General features: G+C 54.2%; 7 protein-coding genes across 7 annotated transcripts; 4 read left to right on the top strand and 3 right to left on the bottom strand.

Annotated features, from left to right (window-relative positions):
* Positions 1 to 409: 409 nt before the first annotated feature.
* Positions 410 to 5010, top strand: CkaCkLH20_00444 (uncharacterized protein; the record flags this gene model as incomplete). The annotated part of the gene is made up of 9 exons (XM_038883164.1): positions 410 to 580; positions 633 to 936; positions 995 to 1219; positions 1279 to 1616; positions 1668 to 1703; positions 1756 to 1983; positions 2037 to 2691; positions 4390 to 4500; positions 4712 to 5010. The coding sequence occupies 9 exons, from the start codon at positions 410 to 412 to the stop codon at positions 5008 to 5010; spliced, it is 2367 nt and encodes a 788-aa protein (XP_038751869.1).
* A 201-nt stretch (positions 5011 to 5211) lies between these two features.
* On the bottom strand, positions 5212 to 9372 carry CkaCkLH20_00443 (uncharacterized protein; the record flags this gene model as incomplete). The annotated part of the gene is made up of 6 exons (XM_038883163.1): positions 5212 to 5864; positions 5945 to 6492; positions 6579 to 7001; positions 7061 to 7144; positions 7221 to 7434; positions 9189 to 9372. 6 exons carry the CDS (start codon positions 9370 to 9372, stop codon positions 5212 to 5214), a joined length of 2106 nt encoding a protein of 701 aa, XP_038751868.1.
* A 3376-nt stretch (positions 9373 to 12748) lies between these two features.
* CkaCkLH20_00442 (sulfate transporter) lies at positions 12749 to 14146 on the top strand (the record flags this gene model as incomplete). Its single annotated transcript, XM_038883162.1, has 2 exons — positions 12749 to 12985; positions 13040 to 14146. 2 exons carry the CDS (start codon positions 12749 to 12751, stop codon positions 14144 to 14146), a joined length of 1344 nt encoding a protein of 447 aa, XP_038751867.1.
* Positions 14147 to 15295: 1149 nt separating this feature from the next.
* On the top strand, positions 15296 to 18700 carry CkaCkLH20_00441 (uncharacterized protein; the record flags this gene model as incomplete). The annotated part of the gene is made up of 1 exon (XM_038883161.1): positions 15296 to 18700. The coding sequence occupies one exon, from the start codon at positions 15296 to 15298 to the stop codon at positions 18698 to 18700; it is 3405 nt and encodes a 1134-aa protein (XP_038751866.1).
* A 461-nt stretch (positions 18701 to 19161) lies between these two features.
* Positions 19162 to 20226, bottom strand: CkaCkLH20_00440 (uncharacterized protein; the record flags this gene model as incomplete). Its single annotated transcript, XM_038883160.1, has 1 exon — positions 19162 to 20226. The coding sequence occupies one exon, from the start codon at positions 20224 to 20226 to the stop codon at positions 19162 to 19164; it is 1065 nt and encodes a 354-aa protein (XP_038751865.1).
* Positions 20227 to 21995: 1769 nt separating this feature from the next.
* CkaCkLH20_00439 (alpha-1, 3-mannosyltransferase CMT1) lies at positions 21996 to 23412 on the top strand (the record flags this gene model as incomplete). Its single annotated transcript, XM_038883159.1, has 2 exons — positions 21996 to 22116; positions 22178 to 23412. The coding sequence occupies 2 exons, from the start codon at positions 21996 to 21998 to the stop codon at positions 23410 to 23412; spliced, it is 1356 nt and encodes a 451-aa protein (XP_038751864.1).
* A 78-nt stretch (positions 23413 to 23490) lies between these two features.
* CkaCkLH20_00438 (uncharacterized protein) lies at positions 23491 to 24675 on the bottom strand (the record flags this gene model as incomplete). The annotated part of the gene is made up of 1 exon (XM_038883158.1): positions 23491 to 24675. The coding sequence occupies one exon, from the start codon at positions 24673 to 24675 to the stop codon at positions 23491 to 23493; it is 1185 nt and encodes a 394-aa protein (XP_038751863.1).
* Between the last annotated feature and the right edge of the window lie 805 nt (positions 24676 to 25480).

Below are 25480 nucleotides of genomic sequence, written 5' to 3'. Positions count from 1 at the left end.
ATCATCTGGTGAAGATGACGGTGACATTGGACGGGCAATTCCAAGAAAAGACGACAGTAGGGAAGAGACAAGATCGGTTGCTTCCGATGGACGAAATCACCCTCACATGCGTGGGAATCACCAAGCAGACAACGAAGATTTCGCAGACGACGAAGAGACCTTCCACAAGAGATACAGTATTGCTAGGCACCACACACCCGAAATATCAGCCCGCAGTCTACTAACACGAATCCCAGGCCACGTACCACACTACTGCGATTCTCGAAAGGACGTTCACAGAAGGCGAGCCAACTGGCTGTCAATTTCGATCATAGTTCTATCGATCTACTCGACAGGTTTGAGCTGTCTCTGGTTTGTGGTTGCGGTAGTGCAACCTCGATGGGGACCGACCATTTCATCAAGCGGCGGCATGGCCCCGTCGACAGCAACCATGGTGTGCGCCATGTTCGCCAAAACCATTGAAATTTCATTTGTGACCGTCTTCGTGGCCTTCATCGGCCAGGTTCTGACGCGTCGTTCATTTGTGAAGAAGTCGAAAGGCATGACGCTGGCCGAGATGACGATGAGGAATTGGGTTATCGTATGTCTGCCTCCGTCTCCTCCACCAGACCTACAACTCTAACAGTACACAGCAACCCGGGTTCATGTTGACGCACTGGGAAACCCTCCCCTACGCCGCAGTCACATTCCTGGGAGCGGTCTCCCTTATCGCGACAATTGCGTCTACGTTTTACACCACTGCGTCTGACGTCATGGTCTCACCTAAACTGAAGTTCGGCGGCTGGGAGAGTAAGGAGCTGAACGGCCATGTTCTGTCTTCTTACGCCAATACTTTTGCCACACAAGACAGCTGTCCCACACCACTGCGAAAAGAAGATCCAGATGGACCGGTCTTTGCTGCGAGCTCGTGTCTCGATATACAGTATGCCGGACAATGTGAGTCACTCCTCAATAGCGACCTGTGTGTTGTTTCGAGTGCTGACCTAACACAAAGCCTATCGCAACCTGGTGTCGTTTCTGACTGAGTGGGATGAAATCAATCATAATGGAACAGGCGCGTCACTGGACATGTCTCATCGGCCTGTGGGAACGACGTTATTGTACGACAACACAACTTTAACGTCAAGTTGGATCAAGAAGGAATACAGCAACGTAACTCAACAATTTGAGAACCATGGCAGGATCATTCACAACGTTACGATGGCGATGCCACATCCTGGTAAGACAGCACGATATGTTTTACACCTGTGCTACCAGACTGACAACCGATGCTCTCAGGGGTTTACGGTGCAGCGACGCACCCAGTAAACAAGATCCTCCAACCAAACGATCTGTCGGGGGTCGGAGAATATGCTATCAGAGCGAGCGTTGTGTCTCCGGTCATCAACGTCATGTGCGTCAATATGGACGAAAACGAGCTTGCACCTCTGATCTACACCGAATGGCCAAACCGCAAAACGAACAGCACGGGAGTAGGGAATCAAACAACAGGCTGGTTTGGATGGGATGGAGAGGTCCCTCAGCCTGCCGAAAATGAATGGCTTAACCGAACAACAGTTGATGATATCTTCCGTTGGGGTCCCCGATATCAAAGACGCCCTCCTGTTTTTCAACTCGTAGGTCGTCTTGGAGGCGGGATGTAGTTGAAGTTGCTAACAGAATAATAGTATCCTTCCAACTTCAACATGATTACCAATACTACGGTAAGAATGAATCATCCTCAGATGGTTTGATGTGGGTTCTAACTTGCTATAGGTACACCAGGGTGATGCCATTTACCTGTTGGCGAAGTCGGCCGCCATTACGAACTACACTCTTTGCGAGATGCGATCCTGGGTGACGCCCAAGTGCTCAACCCATTTCAACATCTCCGGAACAGCGGGCGCACACATGCAAGCACACTGCGAAGACCCCGACGACCTGGACAGATACGATCGCTCAGTGCCGGAAGTCTCCCCTGAAATGGCTGTCGGAGACTGGAGAGTAAGACTCTCATCGGAAAACACTACTGCATCTAGTAACTCACCTTTTTACAGAACGTAGCAGACCAATGGCGACTTTCGATGGACATCAACGGCGGCACCGTCAACAATAACGCCTCCAATGCCCGAACACTCACACAGTTCATCCTAGAAGACGGCAAACTCAACCCCCTACTCCCGTCCATGGCCGAAACACTCGCAGTGTTCGCCTCGTCGACCCTCATAATCGGCGGCCTGGGCTCTCCCTTCGTCCACTACTGGGGCTACGAAACCATGCAACTCGGCGACCCAGGCGCCCTCGCTCCTTTCAACGCCTCTATCCGGACGCAGGAGTACACCTCTTCGCATGAGTACGAATGGCAAAACGTCTTCTACCTCGCCCTCGTTCTCGTCTTCGTCATCAACGTCTTCTGCCTGGCCTACTTCCTGTCCCGCTCGGGTCTCGTCACCGACTACACGGAACCCCAGAACCTGTTCGCGCTGGCCGTCAACTCACCGCCCAGCCAGCAGCTCAAGGGCAGCTGCGGAGGCGGGCCCATTAAGCGTGATTTCGTCGTCCCATGGAGGGTGGCATATGCCAAGGGCCCGAATCATTACTTCTTTGAGGAGGCAAACAGTCGGCCTTGGCGGGGTAGGTATGCTGAGCAGGACATCTCGACCGATTCGGAGTACCAGGAGGCGAAGGAGCGGAGCAGCTACAAGAGACTGAGTACAAGCCGCAGGTGGCTTTGATGTCAGTCGTCCATCGCACGTGGTGCCAAGTAGAGAAGATTGGCGTAATGACAAAAAACCGTAGACGGCGGCTCGAACTTTCATCTTTTGGTGTTTGGAGTTTCAAGAGATACCAGTTGGTTCACGTGGTGCGCCATAGCAACCACACCATCTTTTTGCTTTGAACAAGACGTCCGGACTTCTAGTCTCAGTAATGTTGAATAATCGTCACGTCTTTTTTTTCTTCCCTCTTGGCGTTTAGTATTTATTCCTGGATGTCGTGTTTGCTCGGCAGCAAGGCCTGTGCATTCCCGTTTTGCATGACATCGAAGGGCGGCATTAATCGCCGTCCCTCAACAAGGTGATACCTAGTCGAAAAAAGCCGTTCGAGGAATTGAGGCAGTGCAATTCTGAATTCGATCACTCCCGTTTGACCATGTGGCCGACTGACTAGTCTCCCACCATCCCGCGGTAGTGGACTTAGACAGACAGATGGGCACCAAAGTACCATATGTAGTGGTTAGCTTTGCTCTGCATCTGCCATGTCACCGAATGACCATCAAGCTCCCCTTTTATTTTACCGCAGTACGCCGGCTTAGATCGATCATCATCGTCAGCCTCGCACCGCGCACCGCGCACCGGACCCCATTTCCTGTCTCACTTGGGAACTTGCATTGGCGCGAGTTGCGGCGCCTGGACATTTTGTGGCTTTGTCCGGCATTCCACCTCCACGCCAAGCTAAGAGTGAATCCTTGGGGGTGGGCGCCTCTTAGGGGCAAAAGTCAAAATTGCGGGAAACATCAATCATACACACCGCATGCCTTCCCCCTCTTACCCGGTTACGTTTTCAGCAACAACCACCTTTGCAGCTTTTTTTTCTGTCTGTTTATGATTTCTTGGCATCAAGCCTCGCTCTCGCCTCATCGCCCAGCTGCGATACGACCCTCCGGACGACAAGACAAGACTGGGCCAGGGTTGGTGGCTCTGGCTGTCGATCTTTGCTTCTCATCTCAACGCTACTCACTTCGCACCGCTCGTCCTCCGTATCTCCAACACTTCCGCTCTAACATCTCACATCTACACACCCTTCACGAGTCTGTCGACCATTGTGCCTCGAGTCTTGGCATTTCGCATCGACCTGTGGCATTGGTATTGGCATCCAATCTCGCTTCTCTCCAATCAACGGCACCCGAGATCATCTGTCAGCTTTGCTTCTTGGTGTGCCTTGGAACGTCTTTCAGAGCTCGGGAAAGCCATACAAACACCGCCTGCATCTCATCCAGCGACGCTGGGCAACTTCCGTCCAACGACGAAAAGAAAAAGAGGGGTTTAAGCACGCAAATCATCGACTCCGGTCGCTCGCATCTTCTCTTTGGTCTCTTTCCCGCTGTGGAATGCAAACAATATCGACCACTAATTCGACAAATGCGATCATCTTCGGCTGGTCCTTGAGATTGAGAATACTCCACGGGCAGGGCAACCGACCGGCACGAGCACGAACGGTCAAAGTCACCACGGAAACCCGCCATAAACGTGCAGCTGTCAAAGGGTAGACGAGCCCGCTCACAGTCAAAATGCGTAAGTCTACCACCAAAAGAAAACCCCCAAATCCATCATTTGAAGATATGACAGTCCCCTCTCGCTTTTCCCCTCCTAATCCACAACCGTTCCAGTGTCGTTTCTAACTCGTGCACAGCATACTATGCGAGAACCAAGGGCCGGACTCAGGAGATCCCGCCGGACGGCAGCCGTTCACCTCTCCCGGGCTCCGGCGCCCGGTCGCCGATGCCGCCCCGGACACCCCTCAGTAAGTCCGCCGTGCTTTGACTCTGTCTTACCCACTCTTCCCTTCATCCACCTCTCCAGAGTATCTCCATTCCGGGCCCGACCCTCCACTTGGTTCCCGACCGGAGTCTCCACCTCATCTCATCCGTTATTATACAATTCCCTCTTATCATCATACCTCTACATCATCGCTGTACTTTCAGAGGACATAGTCATGACTAACCCATGAACAGACGGACGTCCTTCTTCCCGTTCCCTCCCGGATCTAAGCGCCGACGTCCGCGCTGCCCTCTCAGCGCCAAAACACGACGACATATCTTTCCAGCACGACTTCTGGACCCGTTGCCGCTGCTGTCGGGGCGGCCGAAGTCCCCTCGCTCTCATTCGCAGAATAGTTCTCATTCCACTCGCCAACTCGCTCTACGCACTCGAGGAAGCCGCCGAGGCCGTGCCGCCCGTCGTTCCAGCCCTGATAGCCTGTCTTTTCTTACTCATCGCATTACCATTAATGATTGCCTGGAATATCATCTGATAGAGAATTTGGGACTAATGATGTAGGATGAGTTCACTGGTGGAGGTGAGAGTGATTGGGCGAGGCAGGTTTGCTACGGTAGACGAACGGCGTGATTTTCCACGCACAAGTGATGGGTAGAGGAGTCTCACAACAGACATAACTTGATTATTGTACTATTACAACCGATAGATAAGACGAGACCGCAACATACGACGGTTCTCAAATACCCTCGTAGCTGACATCAAAAGGGTTCAATAATCCGCCAAAGAAAGGCACGCCCCCCGTATCCGGAGACCACTGCCAGATCCGCGCAATCTCGTCCAGCAGCTCCCTGCTCACGCCCTCCGCCAACGCCTTGCCGGCATCCACGTCCGCGTCCAGCTTGATCCTATACCAGTCCCCAATCCACCCCATCTTCTCGACGAGCTCCTCGCACGACCCGCCCCTGCTGTCTGTCTCGTCAAGATCCGCATCGCCGCCCCCGCCGCCGCGGCCGCCTTCGGTCTCCTCGAAAAACCTCCTCATCCTCTCCCTCCCCGCCTGCACAGTCCTCCTCGACAACCCCGCGATCTGCTCCGCAATGTCGAGGAAATCAAGCGACGCCCTCGCCGACTCCAGATCCCATCCCTCCGCCTCCAGCACCAACAACCGCGTGGTGGCCGTCACCACCGCCTGCGCCTGGCAGATGGTGGCCGAGGTGCGGTACAGGAATCTCTCGGGCGGCATGGAGACGAAGGCCGCGTAGAAGGCCCTCGCGGCCGCGAGGCAGTCCAGGAGACAGGTTGTGCGGTATAGCGGCGTCGAAGTCCCTCCTATCGTGGCCGTTTCGTATAATTGCACCACCAGCGCGTTGTACTGCATCCACACGTATGCTTTGAAACGTCAGCATCTTCAAAATACTTGCCCCGTCCAAGGACACACCAGTCGCGCATTGAGGGAGAAACAAACTCACTAGACGAAGAATCCCGCGGATCGACCTCCCCCGCGATCGCATCCATCTCCCTCCGAATCGCCGTAGCCTGGGCCTCACACAACCCCGAATACGACTCCCCCGTCGCGCGGTTCGCAAACGACCCAAAGATCTCCGACACCCGCCCGGAGATGTGCGCCAACCGCGCCATCCTCGCCGCCATCGCGTCCCCCGCGTCCCCGGACCGCTCCAGGCTCTCGCAGCAGACGTCGACGTACAGCCCGGGAGAGAACCCCGCAGCCTGCTGCTGCTGTTGCAACAGGGGGTTCCGGCGGGCGAAGTGGCTCGAGTTGACCGTCACGACGTAGAAGAGGCCCAGGAAGGCGCGCTGCTCCTCGAGGGTGTGGTGCGTGGTCATGCCGGCCAGGAGTTTGTCCGAGAAGCAGTCGTCCGGCTGTTTCGGCGCGGCGGCGTCCCGGGTCGCGAGGACGGAGAGGGGGATGCGGGTGATGTTGAGGGTGTGGGCGTAGCCCAGGGCGAGGTAGACCAGGCGGGTGATTTGCTTGTCGTAGAAGTATTTGATATCGGCCCTGGAGAGCGTTCATTAGTACTGTCTTCTCTTGGAAGATGGCAGGGGTTACGGATTCGGCGTCTAGGAAGTCATTTGTATACTCACCACATAATGATAATCATGATCCCTTGCAAAATGTCCAAACTCTCCTCGTCCTCGAGGAGCATGCGACGACCCAGGTACGCCAGCACCTCATCCCGGATCTCTGCGGCGCGGGAGCGCGGGAGGGGTGCGGCCACCAGCATGATCGCGCGGAAGAGGAACGGCTTCTCATCGAGTAGGTCCCGTGCCGTCGTCTTCCGGTCCACAACCACGAATGGAAAGTTTGGAGTGAAGAGATTGCGGAAGTCGTCGAGGATGTATCCCGCTTGGCGCCATGACAGACCAAAAGGGGGCGCTGACGAGAAGTGGTTGTTGACGGCGTAGTGTCTCCGGTCGTCTTCGTGTCCAGATGCTGAACTTGACGACGACGTCGCTTTGTCCGTGGTGACCAGGGAAGCGATCTGTTGCTCCAGCGAAGCAATGCGGCTGTGATCTGGTCAGCCTCAAGTTCGGTCAAGTTTTCACGTCTAGTTGCTGATTCTTACTTCACAAGTGGTTTCTTGATCTGTCTCGGCCGTCTCACGACCTTGGTCTTCTTGGCGGCGCAGTCGATTCCCAAACGCTCACATCTGCAAAGTCAGCCTCGAATTCCGTTCACAGAGCTGTTCCCTCTCCCGCCGGATAAGCTGTTTTTGCAAGACGTACCGGTCACAGAGGTGCCTACTGGAGTTCTCATCGCGGAAGTTGCAGCGCGCCTTGGCCTTGGTACACGGCTCACAGGCCCGCAGACGACGTAGCGGGCTCGGAGGGTCATACATGATGAGATAGCCGGTATCGTTTGGGGTACTGAAGATAATAAGAAATGAAGAATAGTTGGTGTAAGTGATCTCTCGACGTTGCCTGATTTTATTTCTGTTGACTCTGATCCAACCGCGTTGTTAGTCAGGTCAACGTAGACGACGCTGGAGCAGGTTTAATACCGGAGAGAATCAGCGGAAGGCTCCTTTTATTAAAACAACACGAACTCCAAGGGATGTGGATAGACGGGGTCTGATACGCTCCCAACCCAGATGGCGGCGGCTGAAGTGTCCGTTGACGTTGTCGCCGGATGAATTCGCGAGTTCTGGCTTGGAACGGGATAACGGACTATAGCCAGGGATAGTTCATGGTAGAAACAAGGTCAGAGCGACTGCAATTCACTAACTGGTGCTAATCGAGCAACCTCCACCCGTAAGCAATCCTTCCGGCCTTTGTTCGGCACTGCAGCTGACAACGGTTGTGCTGACGGGGAGTGAGGACGTTGCGCCATCTATCGTGTCAACCCTTCTTTAACCCGAAAGACTTGTCATGCCTGTAATATCTGTCCAAGTGTACAAGGTATTCGTTGATGAAGATGCTTGTTGGCGATTTGCTCTCAAGCCAGCCTTCGGCGACGATGATGAAGTGGAGGAGGGCGGTTGGTTTCATTTTTGTTGTGAAGGTGCGATTTTGGGGTGTGAAGGTCTATAAGAATGATAGACGATCATGATCCTGTTGGATGGGAATTGTATAAGTTCCTCAATCCATAGTCTCATATGCAGTCGCGATAGGAAGGCAGTGCACAGTGTAGATGGAATCAGCGCAAACTGTGGTGTGGAAATCGACTCTTGAGGTATCTATCCGTAAGCAAGATGCCTCCTACTGTGAACCAACTATATGAATTTAAGGGGGGAGATAAAAACTGTTCACTCATCCTACTATGAGAGGATATAGCCTCTCAACCCGACGTGTAATGCGTCAGTACCTTTCCAGGCTTGTACAATACCTCGATGATTCGATCACCTTTCTGAGCTGGTCCCCGGGGGTTTTGTCCAACGTCAGATACTTGTATCTCTGGGGTCAAAACTGTTTCGTCACTTGCTGTCTTGATCGCTGTTGTCGAGAGGGCTGTTTTCGGTCTTTTCAACCCATTTCAAGAGGTCCAAAACCGTTCAGTCCGATTTCTTCAGACGGGACCGTTCCCCAAGCCAGAGTCGCCAGAGTCGTGCCATCTGATGTGGGAGTTTGATTAGCTTGAACCGGGCAGCAAAACAAATAAAGTGGGACCGCTTTTTGTTTTCTTTTTCTTTAGCTCGGAAATTTCAGACCAAAACAAAGGTCTCACTTTGATGTCACGCCAAGCAAGGAAGGCATCCAACGTTGGGCACTTGAACAAATACACGGTCGCACGAAATCCGATTATTGAGAATGCAGTGAAGACGCGATAAATTTGCGCGCAACGATGAAATAGGTATCATTAAGAAAAAAGGGCGTATAATATCCTTTGCGGCATCCTCATTTGACATATGGCCGCTTCCACGTATTATCCGGCCAATCGTTCATCATGCCGGTGTATACAGCCGGACATTTCCTCATAACCACGTCTCTCGTGAGACTCCAATCCTGTCATCGGCGACCGGGTCGAGAATCATAATCGATAGATGGGATGGTGGATGATGCGTGAGTGCAGTGATGAAGAGTGTCGAAACACGATGCTGGCTCCTCTGGGTGTGTGCCAGCGGCGGCCCTCTCGTGTAAGTCGCCGTGATCAGAGGGCCGCCGATATCAACTTCAAGTGTCCGATTTGAAGTTGTCCATTACTTCCTCCACCTCAAGGTCCCCGTTCGTTCTGTTATGGTGTTGTTTAAGCAGCACCGGCGGCCCTCTTGGCCTTGCGCGCAGCGATGCAGCGAGAAACCCAGAGACCGATGAGACCGCAAGCGACGACGAAAACGATGCAGAAGACGACAACGACGCCGGCCTCCTGAGCAGCCCAGTTCTGGCGCTTGGCGAGCTGGTGAACAGCGTCACGGGCGACGATGGTGTTAATGGCAGGCATTTTGAGTGAAGTTGAGTGGAGAGTCGGCTGGACGAAGGTAAAATTGTCAGCGGATGTAAGAGAACAGAGGAATTCGCAACACGACAGAAGTAATATGACAAAGAATGGCGCCAGGCGAGTGAAATATGTATGAGTGAGCTCGTGGCGAGAGCGACTGCAACTGCCTCGGGCCAAGCTGCACCAGGGTATCCGTACGGAGTCGCATTGGACCAGAAACACATCAGTTGGTGCGCACAAGCTTATCCAATTGAGGCATTTTATGGAGACTGCCGCCCGTGATCGTAGAATGCCGACCCTGGGCGGTCGGTGTCCATCGTCATTCCCGGGGTATCCGGCGTTCGGCTGGCCGATAAATCTCCGTTGTTTCTCACGCTTCACTCTTGCGCGACGCCGGGCGCAAGGCGCAGGAGTAGGCCGTGACGCGCCGGATTGAGCCCGTGGGTTCGGAGCGGTCTTCGGGTGTGAACTGGCACGGAAAAGATAAATATTTACCTTTGGGTGAAGCTGAAAGTTTGGCGTCGATTGACAGAGATGAGAACTGAGGTGGGGAATGAGACCGGGTGGTTCGATCGCAGTTCACTGGGGGAGGCTGGCTAAAGTCGCAGGGCGCACTTTGTCAGCAGGGAAACAAAAACTGGGGTCAGCTGCTGGGCAAGGGAGAGAGCTCACGTTGGGCGAACAACACGCGACGAGAGGGGAATTGGAATTGACAGTGGGAGGAGGTGAATCGATGTCAATTGGGGGGGATTGATCGTCGAGTGAGTTGGAGGAAAAGAAAAAGAGGAGGACGTAGGAGAAGGTCGTGAGAGGGCGGACGAGGTGGTAAATAGCTGCTCAAATAGTGGCCGGACGAACAGGTGCGACTGAGAGCGAGGAGTGACAGAACTGTGACAGTGAGTCGACCTCGACGGAAAGAGCGACGGCATAGTTTCATCAGCTCATGGCGAGGACGACTGAGGTACTCGACTGGTACGCAGTCAGGTAGTTGCGATGTGAGGTGAGGTAGGATCCGGTGCTAGCGTCATGTCACAGGAACCAGCGCCAAGAGGGCAGCAAGAAAGCTTGTCTCCAAGGATGCCGGGAAGGCGGCAGGGTCGCGAAAGGCAACCGCTGTGGGGAATGTCTGTAGCGTGCCTGCTTTGGGGAGGTACCTTTGGAGTACCCTTACATTGTGATATCTCTTATTTTGTTTTTCTTATTTTTTTTTCTGGCTGCACCTTTTTAACCTGCAGGTTGCGGGAATTTCAAGTGGGGGAAAGCAAGTTGGGCGCACAGAGATTGGGCGATTGGATGACATGGGCAAACTGATGGAGACCGGACCGGGATGGGGCCCCAGCACAGTTTTCCCAGTGGGTTCATAGGCCAATGGTTCGAGTGGAAGTGGATTCGGGTACCTCGTGGCAGTAGGGAAATTGGCTGTTTGCACAGGTACCGCCTGATGGCATCGTTGTCGCCCAGGCCCGTCCGGGTGTTAGTCGTCAGGTAGGTAGGTAAGATTCGCAGAGTTATGGCTGATATGAGTGATGATTTGCCGTGCCGATTCATGGTACACCAGACCGCTACATAGCGTGTCTACTGAGTAAAGGTAATTCATCAGCACGACTGGCGCTGGGACTGGAAAAACGGAAATGGCCTTCCAAAGGACTCCATTGCCTTCACCGGTGCTTGGGGAGATTTCTCGGCAATACCTCACAAGTACTTGGTGATGTCTTCCCGGCTCCTTTGTTAGGTAACTTACCTAACTTAATGTCCCATTACCTACACCTGCGTCTGTAAGCGACGGTTTGATGACAATACCTTTACCTTACGGATACCGTGCCAGCTTGCCGCTCCTCAGACGCCCTGCTTCCGTTGGTAACACCCTCCAATTAGTCACTGCTTTGCCGTCTCATTCTCTTCATCCCGGAAACGCTGCCTTGCGCTGTTTATTTCTCCGTACCTGTGCCACCAGCTCGAGTCGCCTGCTTGGCGGCTCAGTGTCCTTCATCTCGCCAAATCACAAGCCTTGGCGTCTGTGGTGAGCAGCTTTACTTACAACTATCAAAGCCGCGCAAATGCCTCAATGCCTCAATCCTGGTTGGCCAGCTACGAGCATCATCAACTGCGCCCGGCCAAGCTGCTGCGGAAGGATTGGCAAACCGTTGGCAGACTTGTCAAGAGCTCCAAGGCCAAGAACTGCTCGAATCAGTCAGGCAGTTGCCCAGACCACGGCCAAGCAACAAGGCATATAACTACGCGGGGTCAAACAGACGGGGCAATTCGACTGCAAATCCAGGCATAATTAAATTGAATAAAAACGTTCAACGGACCGCCAACAACAAACAGAAAACAGACCGGGAGTTGGGGTCCCACTCGGTCTCCATCTTCCCATCCCCATCATCGCCGCCCATCACATCGGATCGGGATTCGCGCCCAGCCAGAGCCGATGCCTGGTCTACTGACCTGATGACTGACCACCGCATCTTTTCTTCGCTTCGCAGGGTCACAGCGTCCATTCTGGCCAGCTGCTGATTCGTTTACAAAAAAACCTCATATCAAGAGCCAACCCAGGCCGGCCTACATCCATACCCATTACACCGCAACGCCCCAGGCAAGCCCGGTGAGACCCATTGCCCGAGTTAAGGTAAGACCGGGTATGGTGGAGGTGCAGGCCGAATCCCTCCGCCCGTTCCGCTGGCCCAAGTTCGAAATTTTCTTTCAACAAGTCCTTGTTGTTGCTGTTGCGGATTCAGCCCGGCTTCTTCATTAAAAGACCCGGGACTGCACGCTAGTCCTTATGTCCGGCCTTTGCCCGTTCCTCCAAACAAAACGGTGCCGCCTCGGCTTCGTCCTCGGGTGCCAGCCACCACAATTCTTTCTTGAAACTCTCATTACCATCCAGCTCTTGCCTTATGTAATAAGTAATCTAACGGGAACTCGGAGAATCAGATCATTCATCGTCGTCTGGCGGAGAAGATGCTACCTATGACGACATGCAGACCTCAGAGTTGCCTTATCTAAGCAATCTTATCTGCTTATCCCGCAAGGACCACTGAAAGGCAAGGGCATCACAGAGCAGTGGTCAAGTGACCAATCACTGCCTGTGGCCCGTCCCGGCCGAGGAGTTGCTTCGTCCGATGCTGAACCGGTGGAGGATCGGACGTAGCTGCCAAAAGAGCTCCAAAGCTCACGCGCACGCTGCTGACACACTACAGACATCACGAGGGCGTCGTCATCACCTAAGAGCTTAGGTGGTTGATCTTTTTCTTCCTTGATGCAGACAAAGTTCTTCCCGCAACCAAGGTCTTTGCCAGTCTTGACCGTATCTGAGATCTGAGGCGACTTAAGGATACTCTGCTGAACAACCAGGACTGCGTCACTCAACCATCCCCGCATCATGACGCTCCTCGGTCACTTGAAACGGGTCCATAACCACAATGTCGCGACTTTGCGCCGTTCGCCAACCGCGGAGATATCTGGCGCTCTGGGTGACTTGGGAACACTTCTTCCCCTGATGATTGCGCTTGCTGTTCAGCGCTCCATCTATCTTGACAGCACTCTGGTGTTTTCCGGCATATTCAATGTCGTGACCGGCGCCGTCTTCGGCATCCCGCTTCCAGTGCAGCCGATGAAGGTCAGTCCAGTTTCGCATCTCAACTTCATTCGGCGTACTGATACGTTGATATAGGCTATTGCTGCTGCTGCAATCTCGAGAAGCGAAGACAGTGGCATTAGAACTGTCATGGCCGCCGGACAATGGGTCAGTCTGGCGGTTCTCATCATGAGTCTCACCGGCTTGCTTCGCTGGGTCACACGAAACGTCCCCGTTCCCGTCGTGAAGGGAATCCAGCTCGGCGCAGGCCTTTCTCTCGTCATGGCTGCTGGTTCCGGTTTGCTTCGCGACTTGCACTGGGCTCACCCAGTGCTGGACAACAGACTGTGGGCGCTGGCCGCATTTCTCGTGCTCATCTTCACCCAAGGGCTGCCGCGGTTCCCCTACGCTCTTTACATCTTCGTTCTCTCGCTTGTCTTTGCGTTCATCTCCATTCTGACCGCTGACCACCACGAGCCGCACAACCTGCCATGGTTCCACGTCTGGGTTCCTCATCTGCTTCACTGGAACTTGAACTGGTTCAAGTATAAGCCCATCACTATGGCCATCGGCCAGTTACCTCTCACTACACTCAACTCAGTCATCGCTGTGAGTGCCCTTGCAGCTGACTTGCTGCCTGATATGCCGACGCCGACTGTCACCGGCATGGGCATCAGCGTTGGTATCATGAACTTGGTGGGTACATGGTTCGGAGCTATGCCTGTGTGCCACGGTGCAGGTGGACTTGCAGCGCAATATCGATTCGGCGCACGTAGTGGGGCTAGCGTCATCATGTTGGGCCTGTTCAAGATAATCTTGGGAGTAGTGTTTGGTGGTACCCTTCTCGACTTGCTCTCGCACTACCCCAAGAGTCTGCTTGGTGTCATGGTCATCGCTGCTGGTCTCGAGCTCGCCAAAGTCGGACACAGTCTCAACCACGGTGCCTCCGATCTGTGGGAGAGCTCCGTGGGAGAAGGGGCAGGCGTCCTGCGCCAGCATCGTTCGCTCTCTGAGGATGAGAGGGCTGAGAGGTGGACGGTCATGCTGATGACTACTGCCGGGCTGCTTGCCTTTAGAAACGATGCAATCGGCTTCATGGCGGGTATGTTGTGCTTCTGGGCCTATCGGATTTCTGAGAGGGCTGCGCGTTGGTGGCAGTCCAAGAGGCCCATCTTTGGCGAGCGAGAGCCTCTTCTACGTTAAGTCGGATATGTCGTAGTAGATTGAGTTTGTCCTGAGATCTTAGCTCGAAATCGAATCGACAGCAGTGGATGCTGTCCTGACATTGACCGCATTCAATGATACCACCGTAGATGACCTGGAGTGATCGGGATCATGCGTCTATGTCTACGACATCTCAACAATGAGAGAGTACACAGAAGAGGGTTTCCAGCATGTATATCCAATGTAGATGAAATCTGCAAAAGATGAGGCTTTTACTGTGGGCGGCAAGGTATAGTAGGTCTCAGATACAAAACTGCTTTTCTGAGGGTCTTGATGTATGCATCACTCGCTTCGCAGGACGGGGCTTCAACACAAACAAAGTTGACGCAAGTGACCGGTCCACAAGGGTGCATGCATGCATCGGAATGAAGTCCTCACCGACAATGATAGTGTCATTGGGTGTTGACCGAGAAGTGGGACGATCTACACAGGGAAATGGCCACGAGAATCGCCTTGCCGCCCCAAGCGAGGACCCTTTCGGAGGGTATTCGGATCTTGACCGAGAAGCATCGTGAAGCGCAGTCGCCGACCACAACGTTGCTTGCCATGGGGTAGTCGCTGGCGATGACTCAGACTGAGCATTTAAAGATGGGGACGGGAGATGCCAAGATGCCCGGAAAATGCTCGTTGACGGCTGCATCTTCTAAAGAGGGCAGCTGCGCAAAGAGGAAAGATGCACCTGCCTTACTTTAGCCATATGCAAAGTTTTGTTGAGAAGGCGCGACCCTTTGCTCTTTCCTGCTGGGCCGTAATGGTCCATCGTACTTTCCATCCGGAGAGAAGAAACCTGAGGTACCTGCACCTTAGCTAGGTAGGTAAGGTAGGCAGCGACCCGGAGGTTTGCTCCTGCCAAACCGCTCTGGTGACTGCAGTGAGGTGAGGGAGGTGAGGTGAGGAGGTCCGGGCTGTCCTTTGACGCGCACGGGCCAGTCCGCGGGGTCGGAAGGAACCTCGTGCATCGAGTAGCCAATCAGAGGTCCAGCTTCTCTCCGTCCCCATCTACATTTTTTGGGATCTCTCATGTCAGTCGTCACAGTCTTCTCAGGTCCAGCCTCGTCGCATCAGACCAAATCGCCTTTCAGGCTTGCCGAAGACGAAGGAGCTGGTCTGTCCGCTTACAGAGCAGCGATGACTTCGTCCAACGCCCACCAGGCCGGCCACGCGCCAGTCCCGACCACGCCGCCTCCCAAGACGAACAAGTCGCCAGCCTCCACCCGACCTGATCCCGACGACAACAACGCGACCACCACCGACAAGCCGCGCGCCGATGCTTCCACCGCCGCCGCGAACAACACCAACCACACCTCCATCAATCGCCAATCCACTCCCGTCGCCTCCGATACCGTCATGACCGATGCCGACCCCAACACCGCCCTCGTCGCGACCTCCCAGCCTGCACCTGCCGCCCCGATGGATGCCGATCCCTTCGCCTCGTCCTTCCCCCATACCCCAATGCCCAACATGGACCACGCGTACATGATGATGGCACTCGCGCACATGGCAAATAATCAAATGCCCAACCAGATGTCCCCTCCTCCGACCGTCACCCCTGCTCAGGTCACCCTTCCCAGTACCATGGGCAACGGGAACGACCCGCTCGTCGCAAGCACACATAACCTCACTGCCGCAACCCAAGGCCTTGAATCCTTTGCGCGGATTGAATTCCAAGATAGTGTCTTTCAGATGACCACCTACGCCGTTATTATCGGCCGCGACCAGAAAGCCTTGGTCCAGGCGCGAAAAGACGATCGGCGCAACGCCGAATTTCGGAGGAGGGCCGAGGAACACGAAGCCATGGGGCTTCCACCTCCCTCGCCCGTCAGGCACGACCGAGGGAAGTTCAGCAAGTCCTACGTCAGTGAGGAGGGAGGCATGCTAGGACCCGAGTCCGATAGTGAAGAGTCTGGACGTCCGGCCAAGCGACGCAAGACCACTAGTACCGGATCGTCGCAAAAGCCCGAAGAGGAGGAGGCGCAGGAGAACCTCATCTCCAACAGGCAGTATGTCTCGCACACACCAGGCGCAGCTGCTGTCGACCTGGCCTCTCTGCGCCCTTCCCCCGACCACATTCCCTTCATCGGCATTCACTCGCCTGGACCCGACATCGCCAGCAAGACCAAGGCCATCTCGCGAGAGCATCTCAAGATCCAATTCAATAGGAAAGAAGGGGTCTTTGAGGCCATTCCCATGCACAAGAACGGTTTCTTCATTGAAGATGTACATCACAAAGAAGGAGTCGCCGTTTTACGAAGTGGCGATCATCTCCAAATCAAGGACGTTGACTTTCGCTTCATCATCAGAGGTGTGGCGGAAGGCCGGACAGGCGCGGAAGAGTTCGTCGAAGAGGAAGAGAAACTCAAGAAGAACAACAGACCTCAAGGCGGAAAGGAGATGAGCTTCGAGTTTGAGGCCTCACATGGAAACGGCCTGCTCGATGATGACAGCGATTCGTCACTCAGCTCGCCGGCACCATCTGAGAATGAAGAGTCGGACCAAGAGGCGGAAGAGGAAGAAGAAGCCGACGTCGATGCCGACGCGGACGCTGAGGCAGAAGCAGAAGCAGCAGCCGATGCGGATGCTGATGCTGATGCTGACGGTGAAGCCGATGCTGATGCTGATGTCGACATCGACATCGACATCGACGCCGACATGGATAACGATGCACTTGCTGAGGCAGACATACCTGGTGAAGAAGATGAGGACATTGAGCCCAGCACGGAAGTCAAGGCGGAAGAACCAGATATGGGCCAGCACATGCAGCAGCCGCCGTTATTGCCGCTTATTCCAAAGAAACGAGGGCCTGGCAGACCGCCCAAGAACGGCTTCATGTCAAAGCGAGAGCAGCGCTTACTGAAGAAGCAACAGGCGGAAATGGCGAAGAAAACATTACCGCAGCCGCCTCCTGGTGAACCTCCCATCAAGAGAAAGGTTGGACGGCCACGAAAGCATCCGCTGCCAGAGGAAGGGGGCGACCGGCCGGAGAAACGCAAGTACAAGCCCCGGAAGCCAAAGGGCGAAGACGGCGCAGAAGGATCCGATGCGGAAAGACGAGCCAAAGAGAAGAAAGAAAAGAAGGTTCGACCGAAGTCGCCACCTCTGGAGCTCAAGATCGAGGACTACACCGAGGAACAACTTCAGAAGCCTAACAAGAACTATGGAGTGCTCATTGATGAGACTCTGACTGCAGCAGGCCCGGACGGCCTCACGCTGAAACAGATTTACAAGCGAATCACGCAGAGATATCCCTGGTTTTATTTTCATACGGAGACAAAGGGTTGGGAGTCCAGTGTGCGGCATAACCTCATCGGCAACGAGGCGTTCAAGAAGGACGATACAACAGGACTTTGGTCGCGGGTGCCAGGCGTTGAGCTTGACGCGGGCAAGAAGCGCAAGGCCTCTTCGCCAGATCGGTCCATGAGCGCGGGCTATGGTCATTACAATCACCCGATGTACGCTCAGTACGCTCAGCAGCAGCAACAACATCAGCAGCAGCAACAGCAAGCCCAGCAACCACAACAGGCACACATGCCTCCTGCGTACCAGCAACTTCCGCCTGGGTATCATGCTCAAGCCTACGCGGGCCAGCAAGCACAAGCTGCAGCCGCTGCCGCAGCGAGAACACCTCAGTACTCCCCTCCAGGAGTCACTCCAACTCCTGGCCAACCCGCACCGCCTCCGCCAGCTACACAGCCAGTCGCACCAGTTACTCTCCCTGGCTTCGGACCTACAGCTGCCATTGCTCGCCCTCAGGGTGTTGCGGGTCAGCAACCAACATACAGCTCACCATACGCCTCAAGACCTCCCCCGACACATCCTGCTGTTAAAACAGAAGATGGAGTTGCTAGAACATCAGCACTGCCTCCTCCACCACCTGCTCCGGCCGCCATTCCTGGAGTCCAACCACAACAGATACCCGCTGCCGCACCGCAGCAAGCACGACCCACACCAACACCACCAGCGCAAGCCGAGCCACGTCCGGTCCTTCTGCCAAAGATGCTGACTGCCGTCAACGGGCTCAAGAACGGCTTGATTGAAAATTTGAAGAAGGCCAAGAATCCGAAGGCAGAAGCCATTGTCATGTCTGCCCTCAATCGATGCCTTGGACTCAAGAGTACTGCCACCGAGAATCAGGCCATGGAAGATATATGCATGAAGGGAATACAGAAGGTCATCGATGGCTTCACTGGCCGGAGCAGTACGCCTGCATCTGGCGGCACACCACAACCCGGCGGCACACCACAGCCAGGCGGGCCAAGCAATGCCTTTGATCCAAAGGTCTTTGCCGCTCTGGTTGGATTCAAGAACGTGTCATCCAACGCGCTCAAGGTCCGGATCGGAGAAGCCAAAGCCGAGGCTGTGACCTTGTCTGCAATCGACCGTGTGCTGGGCCTAGCCGACGCCAGCATTGTGCCGCCGCCGGAAGCCGGTGCTTCAGGTTCGCCGGCACCGAGCTTCGATGGAATTGAGTCTCACCTAATGAACTCGGTGAAACAGCTTTTGTTGGGTCTCAACCAGAAGTTGCATTCACCATGAACATATATCCGGTACGATGGGAGAACATGAGCAGACTTTTAGGCAAAACTGTACGGACAGCCCGGGGCCCTTAGAGGCAGGCTCGTTGTTTTTTGGGAGGTCAAGCATGATTATGAAATAGCGAATAGTGTCAAATCACAGCGTGGCTACGTGTCGTCGTTTGATACTGAGAATACAAAATGATTTTGAATTACTTTATGGTGGTGCCCGAGGAGCTCTTGGCCACACCCCTCAAGGTTATTGCTCCACCCCTCGTATCTGCGGACGTCTACACATGCCAACCGCCTTGTATATTTTACTGACCTATGAAATAAGCAAGATGTTGAAACAGGCTTCCTCCCGGGTCGACACGATGTATTGAGAGATGCCTAAAGGCACTCTTAACTCTACTATATCTCAAAGAAACCTCCCTATAAACGCCATGCTATATGCACAAAGATTCCGCATCCGACTCCAAGCAATCAGAATTTAGTCGGCGAGCTGGTATACAGTGATCCATGCGAAGACACGCTGGCCGTTGCCGATGGTATACCACCTCCTGTTCTATGTTGCGCCTGCCTCATCCCATCGTCACTCATCGCCGGGCCTTGTGCCATCTCCTGCCTGCCGGCCGAGGTCTTTTGCCTCCTGATATCAGCAGACTGACCGTACGGCACCGGTGCTCTGGTGTGATCGTCCCTGCGGCCCCATCCAGGCGCGGCGAAGTTGGCAGCCGCCACGTTCCCAGACAGGCCCTCGGCGGCCGCCGTCTGCGGCGAGGCGTAACGCAGTCGATCCCTGATACGAGGCGGCGCTCGGAGATCTCCCCACGCGGCCCCGTCGTCGTTCGGCCGCCACGAGTCCTGTCTCGTCGGGGCCTGGGGGATGGTGGGCAGGGTTTCGAGGAAGGCGTGGTCGGGTAGCTCGGCGGGCCGGTTGTGGTCCGACATCTCGTGGGACCTCTCCTCGTTGAGCATCTCCCAGGGCCCGCGGTGAGGCGCGACTTCGCTGCCGTAGGCTTCCGAGGGGCCCCAGCCTGCTTCCGGGTGGGCTTTGTTGTCGGGGGGGTCCGGGTACGGGGTCTCGTGCAGGGTGATGGTGTCTTCCGAAGACACGTCCGAGTCTTTTGTGTTTCTCTTGGAGACGGCCAGGAAGCTCCACTTGGGCTTTTGGGGTCTCGGTCGCGATATCGGCGGCCGGTTGCTCTTTTCGGACCGGTTGTTGCGGACGATGTAGATTACGAGGATGATTGTGATGCAGATCAGCGCGAGCCCGCCGAGGATTCCGGCGACGATGGCGCCTAGGTTGAGACGAGGGCCCGAGGACGATGAGTCTGTCGGCTCTGTGCTTGTCGGAGTAGGAGATGATGTGGCTGTGGTTGCTTGGGGTATCGAGGTCGATGAACCCGGTTGCAAGGATTCGCTGGGAGAAGATTTCGAGCTTGCGTCGGATTGCGTTGAGCTGGGGGCTGAAGTTGAAGTGGACGATGGTGAGGACGTTTTGGATATGTCTGAACGCCCGGTGTTGGGGATCGTTATGTCGGGCAGCGATGTCGGCGTGATTGCCACGAGGTTTACTTCTGGTGTGAACCAACACCCTATACTGAAAAGCTCGATGTCCATTCCCGACGTCATGATATTCGTCATGCAGTATTGGCTCGTTTGAGAGCTTGGGAGCATCCGTACTGTCAGCTCACTTTCTCCAACCGACAGAGGAAGGCGGTATTATCCGCAAGGCGAAGAGGACTGACCAAGTGAGGGTTGCTGTGCCCACTCGCCCGCAGCCAGTGCTGCAGTCGTATAAGTCATAGCACATGGCGGGAAAGTTGCAGTCATAACCATCTGTGATGGTAATGGAGCATGGGCCCCAGAGCCTGTCGGTCATGGCATGACGGCAGATAGATCCGGAATTAGCTATCAGAGGCCTGCTGGCAGCACCGCTCACATAGCCGCAGACTGTGGTCGTGACGAAACGTCTTTCGTGGAAGGCTTGTCGAACCGCGTGTGTCGGCGGCGCTGGGGTCGGCCGAGGGAAACCTGAGAGCCCGGCCGAGTTGCGGCTTGGGGTCTCAGCTTGCGTTGCTGTTATCGCGACGGCGATGATACTTGGAAGGCTCGCAACTATCATTTGGGCCCGTTTTCGCAGAGAATGATTAGGTAGTGTAAAGACGAGAACGAGTGAGTAATACAACCTCAACGATAGTTGTGTTAACTGAAGGGAAGAACGTCCAAAGAGTGAGAATTAGAGCCAAGTCCAGCCGGCAGTGTCGAATCGAAAAGAAAAAGCGGACAACCTCTGACAGCAACACTAACAACGAGAAACTCAGGATGAGCGCGGCACGAAAAGGGAGCAGCAAAAAGGGCGTTCTTCGTGGGGGCCTTCTCTATTTAGACGGCACTCTCTCAGCCTGATAACTTTCTCTCATCGCGTACTAGCAGCCAAACCCAGCTCTTGAGTACTGACCCGACAGTCTGGGAATAGTCTCTTGGCTTCAAACGTAACGCGATAACATTGGCCACCTCCGAGCTCGAACCCGCCCGTTCGAATGTGGATTGACGGAATGGGAAGCTTTTCAGTCGATTCAGGGCAACAACTCCGCAGAAAAGCTATGCAGAGGTCTCTGACAATGATGGTGCGGCAAGCAAACCAACAGCATCGTCTACTGAGCGTTTACAACAAGTGCCTCATTGGTCCGGGGGAAAGCGGAGTCTGGTAATCGCGCGGCAAGCCGACTTTTGGCGGGTCTCTAATTTCGGCCGGCATAAGTGGGTCGTCTCCGCTGCGCCGCTCGCCGGCATGTCTCGGCGTCGGACACAGCAAACGCTACAGGATGCTGGGAAGAGCAAAGGGAAGAGAAAAGGATTTGAAGCTATTCACATTTTCCTACTAGATCTTTTGGGACGGACAACTATGTGAGGAATTACGATAAACCGGCAGGCTAAAGTTGCGGGCGTTGGGGGTGGGTATGTGTGCCAACACACTCTTGCAAACCAACAGAACCCAAGCACTCGAGGACAAAGGCCCTGTTTGCTTTTGCGTCTGGACCCCGGCTGTGTTTGTGGATCCGCCAAACTCAGTGAGTCTTTTAATGTGACCCTCCTTTCTGCAATCTAAAATGATCACTTTAGGTATGTTTTGTTGGTGATCTGGGGTCCGGATGCCAGGGGGAAGCGGACTGCGCGGATGACGTTAAAACCATAGCCACTTCTGCACTTTCAGTCTCTTTCTTTCCTTTCAGTTTTCTTTTGCGACTTCGCGTAGTCGAGCGATAGCTGCCTTCAACACGACGAAATGTGCCCGTAGGCATATCGACAATATGGGTGCATATGTCTTCCTTGCCCGGATTAGCGCCATCTGCCTGGCATTTGTTACGCTGCTGGTAGGATATGATCTCTACTCAGGGAGCGAATATCTTGAAGTCGCCTACAGGCCCTTTCGTGAGAAGCCTCTGCTTTGACTTCCGAAACAGATAGGAACCAAAATGCTAATTGATCCCAGGGCATGGCTACACAAGCATCGATACCAACAGTACCGACAATCCCAACAGCAGCGGGTTGACCACTGCTGTGGACATCGCAACCACACCGATTCCCACTCCGACTTTTGCAATAGCCCCCCCGCCAACAGAAACGCCAGATGGCGATCCAGAAAAGCTCGAGAGCGCCAAAAAGTACATCAAATCCATTCTTGATCCCGACGACAAATCCCTTCCAAGGCTGGACTGTCCTCGCCTCGATTCCCAACGCTATGAGTATCTCAACCCGAATCTGAGTTACCAGAAGCGCAGATTCTTCTTTGCCCTCAACATTCGCCAAAAGGTGGAACTTCTCCCGCGTCTCATGGGTTCCATCATCGAAGCCATTCGTTTCCTTGGGGTCGAAAACTGTGCATTATCAGTAGTGGAGGGTAACTCCAATGACGGAACCTACGAAGTCTTCAAGTCCCTGGGACCTGAAATGAAACGGCTGGGAATTGACTATCACTTCCAGCGCAGCGATCTTGACCCCGGCGCCGGTGAGCGCATCCCGAGGCTTGCAGAGCTCCGCAACCTCGCTCTGTTGCCCCTCCTCCAGCGCAGCAAGCACTACGCCTCCGACGCAACGGTCCTTTTTCTGAACGACGTCGCCCTCTGTGCCGAGGACATCCTGGAACTCGCGCACCAGCGCCTCAGGTTGGGGGCGGACATGACCTGCGCAATGGACTGGACGTACGTTGGCGCCGACCCGACGTTCTACGATGTCTGGATCAGCCGGACGATCGCGGGCGACTCATTCTTCAACATCCCCGCAGACGGTAATTGGAATTCGGCTTGGAACATTTTCTGGAACGAGCCGACGACGCAGACGCTCTTCTCGGCGCATCGTCCCTTCCAGGTGTTTTCGTGCTGGAACGGGGCTGTGGCGATCACGGCGCGGCCGTTACTGGATCGCCTCATTCGGTTCAGAGCGCATGGTGAAGGTGAATGCTTCCAAGGAGAGCCTTCGCTGTTCTGCAAAGACATGTGGAACAACGGGTTCGGCAAGATCGCCGTCGTTCCTAGCGTCAACCTGGAGTATAGCGACGAGGCTGGTAGGAAGATCAAGGCGGCCAAGGGTTACACCAGTCAATGGGCGACAGACGATGAAGACAGCAAGCCAAAGTTAGAGTGGAAGAACGAACCCCCGGAGAAAGTCAAGTGTATACCCAGTTATGAGAAGCAGACTTGGGAACCATGGAATCAGGGCTTAGAATAATGGAAACATAGAAGTGTACATATAACATAAAATCATAGAATATTCGAACCTGTGCCAGCATATTCGTAAGTTCTTCCGTCAGCATGCAAATCTCAATGCCTCGACTCTCCGTTTGATTAGAAATGATTTGCCTCCCTGCTTGACTTTCTCACAAAGAAATCTCTCCCAGCAGTCGGGATCCTCCATATCGAGATCTGCCAGCTTGAGTGACCAGTACTTCGAAAGTCTGCCGTCGTCATCGAAAGGCTGAAGCTGAGCCCACCTAGTCCACATCCTCACGACCGCCTCGGCTCTTGATGTGTCAATCTCGAAGAACTCGTGGTGTTGTCTGTAGCAGACTGAACATCGTTCCTTTCTCCGTTCGTTGTGCAGTTGGAGGTGGATGATTTCCTCGATCTTGACGTAGTAGGCGCTCCGGATTGTGAAGTTCACCTGCGGCTCATAGCTGCACTGGACTCCCCATTCCCGCATGCGCCTCTGCGGGTTGTTTGTATAGCCGATCTTGATCATTCGGCAGCTTCCACCTCCCCGCTCATGATGATCTCTGGGCAGCTTGTAGCCGTAGATGTATCCGTCACCTTTATCGGCAGCCTTTCGCTCTCGAACGTTGAAAGGAGCCGTCAGTTTTTCAACGATGTCGTTGTTGATCCGGCCGGCCGTCTTGGGTCGTTGGTAAGGCTCGAAGTAGTGAATCCTTGGCTTTGTCTCTGCACCAGAGTGTGGGATTGGTTTCTTGTAAGCAGCCAGACTATCTAAACGAACATCTTTCTCGTCGTGTTCTTCTTTGATAGGTTTGGCTGAGCCACTTGCTTCTTCGGTCTTGGTAATGGGCTGCGGGATCTTCAGGATTCGTATGGCTCGTCTTTCGGGTTGTTTTGAGAGGCATGAAGTAGTCGCCGAGGAAGGCTTCTCGGTATCTGCCTTCTTCTTGGTCGGGGACGGTTTCACTTCGAGGAACGAACGTAGACAAGTCGTCCACTCGGCCACCTTCTCTGCAACTTGAGTTTGATGCCATCTCTTGCAGAGGACTAGAGATGCCAGCTGTTGGAGGTGCTTTGCAGCAGACAAGATGCTTCCACTCTTGATGATATCCTGCAATACGTGTGCGATCTGAGAACGAGAAGCTCGGCTGATGGGGTTGCCACAGGTCGGTTTGTTTTTGGAATGTCCTCGACATTGAGTGCAGTTGTCAAGCTTGGGATCGAGGCAGCTTCGAAGCTCGCTGGTGCTTTGGACCCATCTGGCTTGAACAAGAAGATCCATGACTATGTAAAGATAGGGGACGATGTGACGAGGTCTGACCGATGCTGATGAAACTTTTTAGGCTGTGTTTGATCTTGCAAGAGACCTGTTCTAGTTACCAACGATTAAGCAGTCATCTTATAGACCAAAGACAGTGAGAGAGGCATCAGGGAGGCCTCGATAAGGCTTTCGGGCTCGTGGTCCCAAACTGGCAGACCACCCTCCATCTCGAAGGGGGGCAGTGAATATTATCAAGCCTGGAAGCTGATGGTGGGCAGGGCAAAGGACTAATTCGTCGGCTGCTATCGCGTGACAGATGGTGTTAAACTCGTTCCAACACGAGCCGTCCCTATCATGGTTGTCCCCCTCGTTGTGGAGTGTAGTCAATGTTCATGCAGCGATTCACGATGTAGGTGAAGCTCTGCGTATCTTCCACATCAAGCACTTCTTTCGCCTTACTTACCAGTCCCCAGTAGTTCAAATTTGACAATCCCAACTGAGCTTGCGAATTATTTCTGAGAAGGGTCACTCTCTACACATGAGGCCTCTCAGTTATGTTGGTTGATGGCAGGCATAACCACCCAAACGGGCACTCAGCGCCGAAAGTGAAACCTTCGGATCCGGCCTCTCGGGTCAACACATGGCGCAGGCACTCATGAGCTTGAGAATGTATCACATACAGGGTTGCCAAGGTTTGAACCAAATTCCAACACATGCCAGTGTCTCCTGCCACGATATTGAGCAGAACGGTTCGAACTCAAGCCCTTCACTACGGGCGTGGTTAGTTCATACGAAGCTTTGAGACTCGTGCAATGGCCAAAATACG

Source organism: Colletotrichum karsti (genome assembly GCF_011947395.1).
Source record: "Colletotrichum karsti strain CkLH20 chromosome Unknown Scaffold1, whole genome shotgun sequence".
Classification (NCBI taxonomy): domain Eukaryota; kingdom Fungi; phylum Ascomycota; class Sordariomycetes; order Glomerellales; family Glomerellaceae; genus Colletotrichum; species Colletotrichum karsti.
This window is presented reverse-complemented; position numbering and strand designations above follow the sequence as displayed.